The sequence below is a fragment of the Macaca nemestrina genome, chromosome 20 (genome assembly GCF_043159975.1).
Source record: "Macaca nemestrina isolate mMacNem1 chromosome 20, mMacNem.hap1, whole genome shotgun sequence".
Classification (NCBI taxonomy): Eukaryota; Metazoa; Chordata; class Mammalia; order Primates; family Cercopithecidae; genus Macaca; species Macaca nemestrina.
Window position 1 is genome coordinate 14,139,267 of NC_092144.1, and position 15,123 is coordinate 14,154,389.

At 42.7% G+C, this 15,123-nt stretch overlaps 1 protein-coding gene across 1 annotated transcript; it reads right to left on the reverse strand.

Annotated features, from left to right (window-relative positions):
- Positions 1–1,634: 1,634 nt before the first annotated feature.
- Positions 1,635–2,597, reverse strand: LOC105496626 (olfactory receptor family 7 subfamily C member 1). The gene has a single exon (XM_011767180.2). The coding sequence runs from the start codon at positions 2,595–2,597 to the stop codon at positions 1,635–1,637; it is 963 nt and encodes a 320-aa protein (XP_011765482.2).
- Between the last annotated feature and the right edge of the window lie 12,526 nt (positions 2,598–15,123).

Sequence of the window (15,123 nt, forward strand, 5' to 3'; positions counted from 1 at the left end):
GAGAGCAATGTTTTAATTCAGGGGTCAGCAAACTTTCACAGTGAAAAATGTCAGAGAGTAAATATTTTAGGTACGCTTTCCAAGCCAGATGATTTCTGTGACAATTACTCATATCTGCTCTTGTAACATGAAAGCAGCCACAGATAGTATGTACACAAGTGGGTGTGGCTATATGCCAATAAAATTTTATTTGCAAAAAAAAAAAAAAAAAAACAGAAAAAGGAGCAATTTGGAATGCTGGTCATTCTTTGCATTTAAAACTAGTCTTGATCAAACTGTCTTTTATGGGTTGAATTTTCATTCTCTACAAATTCATATGTTGAAGTCTTTACTGCCAAAACTTCAGAATGTGGTCTCGGCTATTCTGACCTTTGTGAAGCCAATGTTTAATTTTTTCATTGCAAATATTTGAGATGTTCACAATAGTTTGCATTGCTTATGTGATCATACGTTACATTAAAGCCCTCAGTTAGAAATAGGGATGTGGCGAATGTAATTAGTTAACCTAAGACGAGGTCCATAGTGGAGTAGAGTTGGCCTCTAATCTGAATGTTGTCCATATAAGAAGGGGAAAATTGGACACAGACACACCTAGAGGGAGAACGTCACGTGAAGATGAAAGCAGAGATTGGGGTGATGCTTCTATATTGTCAAGGAAAGCCAAAGACTGCCAGCAACCAGCAGAAGCTAAGGGTAAGGCACGGAACAGATACTTTCTCACAGCCTTCAAGAGGAACCAGCCCTGCCAACACCTCGATTTCAGGCGTCATAGTCTACAGAAATGTGAGACAATCAATTGCTATTGTTTAACTCACTCAGTTTGTGGCACATTGTTACACATGCCCTAGAAAGTTAATACACTGTCTTCAAAAATTGTCAAAATCAAGATGAAGCAGCATAGTTGTCTGGGTTAACACCTGAGGTTCGTTGTCTCACAGCCGGGGAAAACTAGGATGTGGACACACCAGACTGAGGTTAAGAGCGGAAATTTAATAGGTGAGCGAAAGAGAAGAGCCCTCTGGGGTCCCAGAGAAAATGGATTGCCAGTTCCATGGTGAAATTTATAGGGTTTTATAAACTAGCTTGAGGCGGCGGTGTCTGATTTACATAGGCCATAAAAGATTGGTTGGATCAGGTGTGCCATTTGCATAGCATGTGGAGAAGCTGGCTGCTCCACCCTAATCTTTTATTATACAGACGGGTTCTCTACCTGGCCAGCTCCATGTTGCCTGTTCCTTTACTGTACACGTGGTTGACAAAGAAAAGGAAGAGGAAGCCTCCATGTTGAACATGCCTGGCCCCCAGCTAGCCCTTTTCTATTGGCGCAGCTGCTGGCATTCACTCATGCTTCAAGCTTCAAGCTTCCAGCTTGCTTATCTATGTCTGCAGCTTGAGTTTTCAGGCGTTCTTTGTTAGAAAAGAAATGATTTTGAGGGCTACTTTTTGTTAACAGGGAAATCTTGCCAAGGACTCTGTGGCCCTTACTATCTACCTACCTAAATAATTTATTTCTAGTTCCTGTATCAAAGACACGATAAGATATGTAATTCCAGAACTAAAAGAGAATACGTTGATGTTTAGCTACATTCAAGAACCACCAAAAAAATGCCTCCCAATGGTCTAAGTCTTGCTACTTATGAAAGTCCTGCAATGATGTCATCATTATAAAATGTTGCCCTACTGAGGAGTCTCCCCAGGGCCCCCTTCACGTCCGTATTCCTCAGACTGTAGATGAAGGGGTTCAGCATGGGGGTGACCATGGTGTACATCACTGAGGCCACCAGACTTGTCCTAGAAGATGGTGTAGCTGCAGAACTGAGATAGACCCCAAGGCCCGTGCCATAGAACAAGCTGACCACTGAGAGGTGGGAACCACAGGTGGAAAAGGCTTTGTACTTTCCCCCAGCTGAGGAAATCCTCAGTATAGAGAAAACAATTTTATAGTAAGAGAAAAGTATTCCAGTAAAGGGAATCACAGCCAGAATGCCAGTTGCAAAGTATATCACTACATTATTGATGAAGGTGTCAGAACAGGCGAGCTTCAGGACTTCAGGAAGATCACAAAAAAAGTGTGGAATTTCCATTTTGGTGCAGAAGGACAGCCTCAAAACAGTCAAGGTCTCGAGCAGGGAACCCATGACACTGATGCACCAGGATTCCAGAACCAGCAGTCCACAGAGCCGGGGGCTCATGATGACCTTGTAGTGCAAGGGGTGACAGATGGCCACAAACCGGTCATAGGCCATCACGGTCAAGAGTAAATTGTCCAGGCATCCAAATGAAATGAAAAAAAAAATCTGACTGACACAGCCTGCATATGTTATGAATTTGTTCTGTGTCACTATATTCAGTAGCATCTTTGGGATGGTTGTGGAGGTAAAACAGAGGTCCGCAAAGGACAGGTTGGAGAGGAAGAAGTACATGGGGGTGTGGAGGTGGGAGTCTGAGCTGATGGCCAGGATGATAAGCAGGTTCCCAGTGAAAGTGACTAGGTACATGGAGAGGAACAGGCCAAAGAGAATAAACTGAATCTGTGACGTTGCTGAAAATCCCAGGAGGAGAAATTCTGGGGCATGTGTCTGATTTCCTATTTCCATGGGGATGAAATAACTGTCACAAGAGAGGAAAAAGCAACAGTCACTGGCAACATGAAAATTTGGTTACATTTAATTTTAAGTGAAGGAATAAATTAACAAAAGATTGCCTTTTTCTTGCTGTCTTCATCTGGGGGATTTGAAATTCTTCCATCCTTTTCTTTGTTACCATCACGATCTAGAAATGTAGTATTAGTTCCATAACACTTGTACCCTCCACGGCCTGGCTTCTCAAAGTGTGGTTCATGAACCAACAAGATCAACATCACCCAAGAGTTTCTTTGAATGCAGAATCCCTGGTCAGACCTATGGATTGAGAATCTATATTTTAACAATATCACCAAGGATTTCGCATGTATATTAGTGACAGAGGAGTTAAGACACAATCACTTAGGCAGACAGATAGTAAGGCTATGGGAGTCTTCAGTAAGGCTTTTCTTTTTAATGAAACGCAGCCCCAAATCATTTTCTAACAAAGAGCAGCCTGTAAAGAGGAGCTGCAGACATACAACAACAAGCTGGCCGCTTGCACGGGTGAATGCCGGCAGGAACTAAGGACTAGACGTTTTCAAGATGGCGGCTCCATCTTCCCTTCTCTTTGTCAGCCACCAGCAGACAAGATGGCGCAGATCAACTAGAAAGTCCAATTGCAAATTAAGATTAGGGTGGGGTCACCAGCCTTCCCTGAGCACTATGCAAATGTCATACCTGATCGAACCAATCTGTGAGCCCGATGTAAATTAGACACTGCCTTCGCAAACGGGAGTATTAAACTCTGCGAATACAGCACCAGCCTGTCCTTTCCTCTCAGGAGAGAGATGTTTCTCTTTCTCTTCTCTTCTCCCTATTAAACCTCCGCCTCTGAATTCCTCGTGTGTATTCGTGTTCTAAATTTTCCTAGTGCATGCCAATGAACCCCAGGGTATACACTCCAGACAACGTAGCGGCTTCATTAATATTTGAGTAGCAATGGTCTTGGACACTTACAGCTTCCAGTTCTCAGCTCTTCTCACTCTTGTTCTCCTCCATGTCTTCCCTCATTCCTCATTACTTAATATGTATGCAAAATAGGAGCTCAGTAACTGTATTTTTTTCCCCTGCTATTTACATGGAGTTGATACTTTTCACACATTGGTCTCAGCTATTCCATCCCTTTGTTTATAAAGCCAGTGTTTCATTTTTTCAGTGAAAACATCTGACATGTTTACAATAATTTGCTTTGTTTATGTGATCATATGTCACATTGTTTTACATGTATGTTTTGTGAGTTTCTGTTCTGTCACTGGAAAGCCAGTCAGACATTATGCTTTAAAAAATATTTTGGTGAAATATGGTTAAAAATTTTATAGGTACTGCATTTTAGGATATATTTTGAATTTTAGGTAGAGAACTCCAAAGTACCAATACTTCACAGAAACATTGATAATACTGGGGCAGCTGTCATCATCAACTTGATCAGTGTATTAGTCCATTCTCACACTGCTGTAAAGAACTATCTGAGACTCAGTAATTTATGAAGAAAGTGGTTTAGTTGATTCACAGTTCTGTATGACGTGGGAGGCGTCAGGAAACTTACTATTATGGTGGAAGGGGAAGAGGAAGCAGGCATCCTTTTTCACATGGCAGCAGAGAGAGACAGAGAGAGAGAGCGAGCTAAGGCGGTAGCACCACACTTTTAAACAACCAGATTTCATGAGAATCCCATCACAAGACAGCACAAGGGGGATGGTGCTGAGCCATTAGAAACTGCCCCTGTGATCCAATTACCTCCCACCAGGCCCCTCCCTCAACACTTGGGGATTATAATTCGAGATGAGATTTGGGTGGGGACACAGAGCCAAACCATATCAGTCAGGAATCTGGAAAACAGTAAAAGGTTTAGAGCAACAAAGCGAATCCTTACTTTTTTAAAAAGGTGACTGAAACCAGGTTGGACAGCTTTGTGGCAGTTTAATTTATCATTTTCCCACCATCCTTCCTGGCTCAGTGGCAGTGCTGAATATGACAGTCCCACAGTCCCACCAGTTCCTGGTGCTGAAGACAGCAGAAATGTGTGGCAATGTTCTGTTTTAATATGTCCAACGGGCCGGGCGTGGTGGCTCACGCCTGTAATCCCAGCACTTTGGGAGGCCAAGGTGGGTGGATCACCTGAGGTCAGGAGTTCAAGACCAGCCTGAGTGACATGGTGAAACCCTGTCTCTACTAATAATACAAAAATGAGCTGGGCGTGGTGGCACACGTCTGTAATCCCAGCTACTGGGGAGGCTGAGGCAGGAGAATCGCTTGAACCTGGGAGGCGGAGGTTGCAGTGAGCTGAGATTGCACCACTGAACTCCAGCCTGGGTGACAAGAGTGAAACTCTGTCTCCAAATAATAATAAAAATAATAAGTCCAATGGACTCCTGAAGGAATAACACAAAGAGCTTACCTTTCCCTACCTTGAAACCTCTCTCAAAGGAGATTGTTGAAAACATTTAAAGACAAATGAACTATCCACAAGTGTCTAGGGAAAAGCATATGAGTAGTGGTAAACGATGGACATGCTGACCTGTCTTGGAAGAAAGGCTGGGGAGTGAGATGTTTGGAACATATGACTTTGAAAATTTATCACATATTCCTAGGAATGTAGAAGTGAAACTGCGTTGTTGTCTAGGGTAAATACCCAAGGTTCCTCATCTCATACCAAGGAAATTGAGTATGCAGACACACAAAAAGTGGGTTTAGAAGCAGAGGTTTAATAGGCAAAAGAAAGAGAAAGGAGAACGTGCCTGAGTGGGACTTCCCGCTGGCAGCAAAGTGCACTGGATTTTATAGACTGGCTTCAGGAGGCAGTTTTTGATTTAAATAGGGCCCATAGATTGTTTGGGGCCAGGCGTTGTGGCTCACGCCTGTAATCTCAGTACTTTGGGAGGCTGAGGCAGGTGGATCCCTTGAGGTCAGGAGTTCGAGACCAGCCTGTCCAACATGGCGAAACCCCATCTCTACTAAAAATACAAAAATTAGCTGGGCGTGGTGGTGTGTACCTGTAATCCCAGCTACTTGGGAGCCTGAGGCACGAGAATCACTTGAACCCGGGAGGAGGAGGTTGCAGTGAGCCGAGATCACACCCACTGCCCCACTGCACTCCAGCCTGGGTGATAGAGCGAGACTCTGTCTCCAAAAAAAAAAAAAAAAGATCAGTTGGACCAAGTGTGATGTTTACATAGTCCGGAGGAAGCTGGCTGCTCCATCCTAATCTTATATTATGCAAATGGGGTCTTTGCGGGGGCGCTGTCATGTTGTCTGCTCCTTACTGTACGCGTGGTTTGCAAGGAAAAGGGAAGAGGGAGCCGCCATGTTGAACATGCCGGGCTCCCAGGGAGCCTTTTCCTGTTTGTCAGGGCTGCCGGCATTCGCCACCCTGCAGGGTTCCAGCTTGCTCACCTATATCTGCAGCTTGATTTTTACAGGTTGCTTTTTGTTAGAAAAGAAATTATCTGGGGGCTGCTTTTTATTAAAAGGGAAACCTTACCAAGGACTTCCTTACCCTCACTATCTGTCTAAATAATTTTTTTTTTTTTTTTTTTTTTTTTTGAGACGGAGTCTCGCTGTGTCACCCAGGCTGGAGTGCAGTGGCGTGATCTTGGCTCACTGCAACCTCTGCCTCCCGGGTTCAAGTGATTCTCCTGCCTCAGCCTCCTGAGTAGCTGGGACTACAGGCACGTGCCACGAAGCCCAGCTAATTTTTTGTATTTTTAGTAGAGACAGCGTTTCACCGTGTTAACCAGGATGGTCTCGATCTCCTGACCTCGTGATCCGCCAATGTTTTAATTCAATCAGGAGTTAATGTGTCTCCTTCATAAAAGAATGGGTCACCATGATCACTTTATGCTAACCTGAGGCACAAGGGTTTACTCTGTCTCTCTGCTGCCCCATCTTTAATGTGTTGTTTTCCAAGATATATTGGCTAAGGGAATTCCAGCGTCATGTGCGAATTCCAGGCAAGAAAAAGATGAACAGAGGGGAAGTCTTCTAAGGAGGATTCCGGGATTCCTATCAAATAGCTTCCTATACTCCACCAACTCTCCATGATTTTGTAATAGATAGTGGAAAATATAGTATCTTAGCTGGACACATGACCACTTCCAAATATAATTGAGTTCTATTAATAACAAAAAAAGAATGGACATATTGGGTAGGCAATCTCTGGCACAATGATCAATTACAAGATTAACAGGATCCATAACATTAAAACAAAAAAATGCTTAACTGAAGCATGGCCATCCCTACATGAACAGACACTTCTCAAAAGAAGACATTTATGCGCCCAACAAACATGAAAAAAAGCTCAACATCACTGATCATTAGAGAAATGCAAATCGAAACCACAATGAGATACCATCTCACGCTAGTCAGAATGGCAATTATTAAAAAGTTGAGAAACAACAGATGCTGGCAAGGCTGTGGAGAAATAGGAACGCTTTTACACTGTTGATGCTAATCTATATTAGTTCAATCATTGTGGAAGACAGTGTGGCAATTCCTCAAGGATCTAGAACCAGAAATATCATTTGGCCCAGCAATCCCATTACTGGGTATATACCTAAAGGAATATAAATCATCCTATTACAAATATACATCCACACATATGTTTATTGCAGCACTATTCACAAAGACGTGGAATCCACCCAAATGCCCATCAATGATAGATTGGATAAACAAAATTTTGTACGTATACACCACAGAATACTATGCAGCCATAAAAAGGGACAAGACTATGTCCTTTGCAGGGACATGGATGAAGGTGGAAGCCCTCATCCTCAGCAAACTAACACAGGAACAGAAAACCAAACACCGCATGTTCTTATTAGTGGGATCTGAACAATGAGAACACATGGACACTGGGAGGAGAATAACACATACTGAGGCCTGTCAGTGGGAGTTGGCAGAGGCAGAGCATCAGGATAAATAGCTAATGCATGCACCTAGGTGATGGGCTGACAGGTGCAGCACACCACCATGGCACACGTTTACCTGTGTAGCAAATCTGCATGTCCTGCGCATGTATCCTGGAACTTAAAATAAAACTTAAAAAAAGAAATATGGCCATTCCTGACACGAAGGCATAAAATACACTAATGTCTGTTCATCTTAAAGCAGTCACATTATGTGATGGAAGGAGCAATGTCTCCAGCCAATTCCCTTGAAGGAATCAAAAAACACATTTTAAGGTTCTTGAAATGTTCCCTAATGTAGGCTAAAGACCTCACACACAGTAACAGCCACACAGTGGGAGAGAGGAACCAAGGACACTAGGTATTGTCCAGGTATTCAGGGGCCCTGAAAAAAATAGCAGTAAACCTTGACTTGAGTTAAAGCACATCTCATTGAGTGACAAGAACATTTAGATTCTAAATAGTACAGACTTATTGCATAACACCATCATAGTTAGAGGACAATTTTCTGTATTAGTAACATTAATTTGGTGTCTCCAATTAACAAGTCACCATCTGGTCCTACTTTGATATCCAAGTTACATTTTTGGATTGACTCATCTCAGTATATATCCCAAAACTGTTGTAATTTTTAGATAGCAGTCTTATATAAATGGGATAATAAAAATATCTGGTCCCTCTCAAAGTTTGTGACTTAAAAATGTTATTACCAGATCCCTAATGGATGGTCATATGTGGAAAGTGGGAAAAAAAACCAGTGAAACTGGTCATTCAGATTATTTTTTGTCACGCAGAAATAATTTCCCAGGCTGGGCATGGGGGCTCACACCTATAATCCCAGCACTTTGGGAGGCCAAGACAGGAGGATCGCTTGAGGTCAGGAGTTTGAGACCAGCCTAGGCAACATGGCAAAACTCTGTCTCCACCAAAAATACAAAATGTGGTGGGCTGTGGTGGCACATGCCTTTAGTCCCAGCTACTTGAGAGGCTGAGGCAGGAGAATGGCTTGAACCTAGTAGGCGGAGGTTGCAGTGAGCTGTGATCCCTCCAGCCTAGGTGACAGAATGAGACTCTATCTCAAAAAAAAAAAAAAAAGAAAGAAATTATTTTCCTGTTTCTTGGGTCCTGCCTCAGTGCATCATCATGGGCAACATGAAGATGCTCCAGGGATGGTCCTAGATTACAGAAGGCACCAGGGTCTCAATGAGCCTTGAATCAATGCGCATTTCATTCCCCTTGAGTGTGAGGAAACTCTAGTCCCAAGGACTCTCAGATTTTTTTTGGGGGGGTGGGGTGGGGAATAGAGACTGGGGGCCTTCTTTGGGCATTCTGCAGTGTAGTGGTCAAAGCCGAACAAAGAACTGTTCCTTCAAGCATTGAGACCACATATATGGCAGAGGAATTTAACAGGCAATCAGACTTCCTATCTATCTAGATCCACTAGCATCTGGGGGTAATGGCACATTCCTGTAGTCTCAGCTACTTTGGAGGCTGAGACGTGAGGTTGCTTGAGCCCAGAAGGTCAAGGCTACAGTGTAGTCATGATTGCACCACTGCACTCCAGCCTGGGCAACAGAACAAGACCTTGTCTCAAAATATATATATATATTATTGAGATGAAATTAATATCACATAAATTAACCAGTTGCTTGAAAGCAAGCAACTGAGCGCCATTCACTACATTCTGGGTTTTGCGCAACCACCATCTCTATCTAGTTTCAAAACATTTCCATCACTCTTCAATAAAACTACTTACACGTTAGAGCAGCAGTTTATCCTCATCCTCCACCCCCACGCCCCAGTCCCTGCAACTTGTTATCCTCCATTTTATGTATTGTGACCATTTCATGTAAATGAGTTTGCATGTAAATGAAGAAGCCCAGGCCTTGAGCTTCAGTAAAGGCTTCCTTGGGGTCGGATTCTACTAATTGATTATTCTTTCCTTTGCTATACTTTCTTGTTTCATTGCATGTCTCATAATATTTTGTTACAACTAAATATTTTGAATATGATATAGTGTGGCGACTCTGGAAATCGAATTTTCTCTCCTCCTTGGGGCTTATGGTTGCTGCTTATTGTAATCTGTAGTTGTTTACTTGCCTAATGAGTCTTCTAATGGTATAAAGATTGCATATTTGTCCAGTGTGTGGCTGTTGAAGTCTCTAGGCTGTTAGCTTCATGGCCAGATAGCGATTTGATAGAGATTTCCTTAAACAGTGGAGCCAAAAACCAAAATCTCCCAACCTTTGCAGTTTGGCTCTGTGTGTGTTTTGAGACATGCCTTTAACACTCAGCTGCACATTTTTCAACTCCCGCCTTTGCCTTAACTTCTTACTTGCACAGAGCTTGAATATCAGCTAGACGTGAGAGATCAGGGCCTTCTTGATGCTTACTGAGCATGCAATCCAGGGTAGGACACGTATGTATCCTGCATTCCCAGGAATCCTTCTGATATAGGGGTTAAAAAGAAGTATTTAGGCCGGGCGCGGTGGTTCACGCCTGTAATCCCAGCACTTTGGGAGGCCGAGGCAGGTGGATCACGAGGTCAGGAAATTAGCCGGGCGTGGTGGCGGGCACCTGTAGTCCCAGCTACTCGGGAGGCTGAGGCAGGAGAATGGTGTGAACCCGGGAGACAGAGCTTGCAGTGAGCTGAGATTGCGCCACTGCACTCCAGCCTGGTCGATGGAGTGAGACTCCGTCTCAAAAAACAAAAAACAAAAAACAAAAAACAAAAAACAAACCAAAAACCAAAAACCAAAAAAAAAAAAAAAAAAAAAAACCCAAAACTCTTTAGAAGCAGCCAACACACATGAAAAATTGCTCAAAAATTTCTCTGCATCCTCACCAATTTTTTTTTATTGCTTTAATAATAACCATTCTGACTGGTGTAATCGTCAGAGAAATGCAAATTAAAAACACGATGAGATACCATCTTATACCAGTCAGAATGGTTATTACTAAAGAAATTAAAAAAAAAAACCCAATAGATGTTGGTGAGGATGCAGAGAAAAGGGACTGCTTATGCACTGTGGGTGGGAACGTAAATTAATTCAATCTTTATGGAAAATAGTATGGAGATTTCCCAAAGAACTAAAAGTAGGACTGCCATTCAATCCAGCAATCCCACTACTGGGTCTAGAAAAAGAAATCGTTACATAAAAGACACCTGAACTAACACATTTATCACAGCACTATTCACAATAGCCAAGTCACAGAATCAACTTAAGTGTCCACCAATGTATGATTGGATAAATAAAATGTGGTATGTATACACCCAGTGGAATACTACTCAGCCATAAAGAGAATGAATTCATGTCTTATGCAGAAACATGGATGGAACTGGAGGCCATTATCCTAAGTAAAATAACTCAGAAGCAGAAAATCAAATACCATATGTTCTCACTTAGAAGTAGAAGCCAAACCATGTATACCATGGGCATAGATAATGGAATAATGGTAGACACTGGAGACTCCAAAAAGTGGGAGGGTGGGAGGGGGTGAGGGATGAGAAATTACCTATTGGGTACAATGTACACTATTTGCGTGATGGTTACGCTAATAGTCCATACTTCACCACTACGCAATGTATCTATGTAACACAAATGCACTTATTACATCTGTAAAATAAAAGTTTTTCCATTTATGTAGACATTTCAACCTAACAGCACACAATCCTTTGTCCTCATTAGAATTCATAGAGTCATATCAGGGGCCTAATTTGGGCTACTATGTAACATTTTGTGAAATATATTTTGATTACTTCTGTAATTATGCACCTCGCTGTATGTCCCCCTTTTTACTTCTGTTACAATATTTCTTTTGTCATATACATTGAAGATATTTTTCTTTGTTTTGCATATTGAGTAGGTCTCTTGAAATTCTTTTGGGGCATGTTACGTAAATGGACAAATAAATCAATGGTGTGTTTCGAGTGACACTCAGTCCTCAATTTCACCCATTGTATCTCTACTTCCAAAAGCATTCTCTGAGATCTCCTTAAACTCACTGTTGTGCTGATGAGGGAGAGATCCACAGAATGTATGAAACATCTCTGGGGTCAGGTTCTAGAGGGAAAAGGCTGAAGTAAAACTCACACCTGCCCAACTCCAAGTCAGGGCCTTTCTCACTCACAACGCTTCATAAATACGAGGAGATGGTAAAGTTGAAATAGAGCCGAATCCTGAGGCTTGAGCATACGCAAAGGAAGGTCAGATCCTGCTTGCAGCAAGAGAGTGGCCCTGGAATTGTGCCAGATTGAAAGCGAGAAACAGAGATTGAAAGCAAGAAGAAACAGATTGAAAGCAAGAAGAAACAGAGATTGGAAGCAAGAACAGAGAGAGGACCGGCTGCAAGAATCTCCTTCAGAGCCAGGGACACAAACTGCACAAGACTTTGACTCAATCCTCTTTCACCATCTCATCATTTCTGGCTGTATCCCAGAAGACATGGTTAATAAAAGCTTTTCTTCCCGCCACAAAACTTTCCCACAGTACTTACGGGATTACTCTGGCTTCTCTTGATATCCCTCAGTGGACTTGGCTCTGCTGACCTTCCCTCCTTGCACAACGGATGCAGGAAGGGCAAGGGGGTGGGTGTCAGGGGCTGGTTCTCTGGAGTAGATGGACATTTCAGAGAGGCATAGAGAAGGTGCTCTTGGTCTGGGGCTGGTGAACTGCAGGTGGGTTCTGCAAAGGGAGAATTTGCAGTTTATTGAGAATCAGAGGCTGAATTCTCAGGGCTCATCATTAAATAAGTTGTTTTATTGTTGCTCAGTTCTCCAAGCAGTTCAGCTCCTTGGAGGCCAAGCAACATAAATAAAAAGTATTTCTGCCAGTTCATTCCCTGTGGGCTCACCTTTGGGACTAGACACATATTCCTTTCTATTCCATGGTTTTCATCTCCCTTAGAATTAACATCCTTCCTCCCAACACTGGAAATGACCCCTCTTGCAGGGCACGTCTCAGGAACCACCTCATGAATCTCCAAGCTTCTGAGGGACACTGGGTTTCCAGTGTTAGACTTAGACATTTGGTTTTGTCCCCTAACCATCTTTATTCAACCAAAATGAGCTCTTTTTTTTTTTTTTTTTTTGAGACGGAGTAGTGCTCTGTTGCCCAGGCTGGAGTGCAGTGGGGTGATCTCCGCTCACTGCAAGCTCCGCCTCCCGGGTTCACAACATTCTCCTGCCTCAGCCTTCCAAGTAGCTGAGACTACAGGTGCTGCCCGCCACCATGCCTGGCTATTTTTTTTGTTTTTGTTTTTTTGTTTTTTTTTGTTTTTTAAGTAGAGACGGAGTTTCATCGTGTTAGCCAGGATGGTCTTGATCTCCTGACCTCATGATCCTCCCACCTCGGCCTCCCAAAGTGCTGGGATTACAGGCTTGAGCCACCGCACCCGGCCCAAAATGAGCTCTTAAATGCGGCTTTATCCTGGCTTCTGTTTTGGATGCTGGAGACAGATTCTGGAGAAAAATTAATGGACCATTTCCCTTGGTAGAGAGTAAAAAAGGCTCATTTTGGCTCCAGAGTTAGAGTTTTCTTGTCTCAAGTTCTCCAAGTTCAGTTTTTCAGTTTCTTCACCTGGGCTAAACACGTTCATATCTTTTAATCCACATGATCTACTTTTTTGGGCTATATTCCTATGTATGTTATTCGGAGCATTTCTTTCAAATGGGAAGGAATTTGGATAAAAAATAATCAGTACCTGACAGTGACTAAGAGCATGCACTGGCAAACATTTTTGTAAAGGGCTCAATGGTACATATGTCAGGCTTTTTGGGTCCTATGTTCTCTGTCACAATACTTAACTCTGCCAGTGCTGTGAACACAGGTGTATGCAATACTGACACAAATGGGCATGGTGGTGTATATTAGCCTCCTGTGGCTGCTGCCACATATAACCACAAACTGGGTAGCTGAAAACAATAGGAATTTTTATTCTCTTATAGTTCTGGAGTCCAGAAGTCCAAAATCAAGGTGCAAGAAGTGCCAGGCTTCCTCCAGAGTCTCTAAGGGTGATTCCGTTCCTCAACATTTCCATGTTCTAGTGGTTCCAGGTGTTCCCGACCTTGCAGCTGCGTCGTTCCAATCTCTCTCTCTCTCTCTCTGTGTCATTTGTTTTCCTCTGCACCTGTGTGTGTTTTCTGCTGTGCATGTCGCTTATAAAGACACTTGTCACTGAATTTAAGGTCCACCTGGATAATCCGGGATGATCTCACCTCAACATACCTAATTGCATCTGTAAAGACCCTTTGTCCAAAAAAGGTTACATTCATTGGTACTGGGGGTGAGGATGTGAGCTGATCCTTTAGCGGGGCCAACATTCAACTCACCAAACTTACTGTGCTCCAATAAAGCCTTTTTACAAAAGCTTTTTACAAAAGCTGTGGGTAGGATTTGGCCTGTGGGCAGTAGTTTGCTGACCCCCAACTTAGAGGGTAGATTCAGACATAGGGAGCTGATAATCACAGAGGACACTAAAATTTAAAGAAAAGTTAAATAAGGCTTCATTTCTGTTACCGTAATTCACCGATTAAAAGGACTGTCAGACTATCTACCATACTCTAATCTTTTATTATGCAAGCAGGTCTCTGCCTGAGCTGTGCCATGTTGCCTGTTTCTTTACTGTACATGTGGTAAAAAAAGAAAAGAGTAGACAGAGCTTCCATGTTGGATATGACTGGCCCCGAGGTAACCCTTTTATATTGGCGCAGCTGCCGGCATCCCCCCGTGCAAACTTCCAGCTTGCTTACCTATGTTTGCAGCTTGACTTTTCAGGCTGCTCTTTGTTAGAAAAAAAATAATTTCTTGGGTTGCTTTTTGTTAAAATGGAAGCTCTTCTGAGGACTCTTGCCCTCACTATCTGCCTAAATAATTTCTTTCTACCTGAGGCCGAGACAGGTGGATCACTTGAGGTCAGGAGTTCAAGACCAGTCTTGCCAACATGGTGAAACCCCGTTTCTACTGAAAATACAAAAAATTAGCCGGACATAGTGGTGCATGCCTGTAGTCCCAGCTACTTGGAAGGCTGAAGCGGGAGAATCGCTTAAACCTGGGAGGCGGAGGCTGCAGTGAACCAAGGTTGCACCACTGCACTCCAGTACTCCAGCTTGGGTGACAGAGCAAGACTCCATCAAAAAAAAAAAAAAAAAAAAAAAAAAAAAAAAAAAAAAAAAAAAAAAAAAAAGAAAAGAAAAGAAAAGAAAAGAAAAGAAAAAGCTATCCTAGTGTCCAAACCAGAAAACATTTATAAGAAAGGAAATCTGCAAACCAATATCCCCCATGAACACAGATGCAGAAATTCTCAACAAAATTAACAAATTCAATCCACAATGTACAAAAATAATTATACACTGTATTAGTCCATTTTCATACTGCTATAAAGACTCTACCTGATACTGGGTAATTTATAAACAAAAAGGGTTTAATTGCCTCACAGGTCCTCATGACTGCAGAGGCCTAAAGGGGAAGCAAGGCACATCTTCACAAGGCAGCAGGAAAGAAAGAGAGATAGCGAGCGAGAGCAAGAGAGAGAGAGAGAGAGAGAAGGGGGGGCATGCTAGACACTTATCAAACAGCCAGATCTCGCGAGAACTC

Coding starts and splice junctions, on each gene's coding strand:
- LOC105496626 (XM_011767180.2), bottom strand. CDS start 2,597: ATGGAAATAGGAAATCAGACACATGCCCCAGAATTTCTCCTCCTGGGA.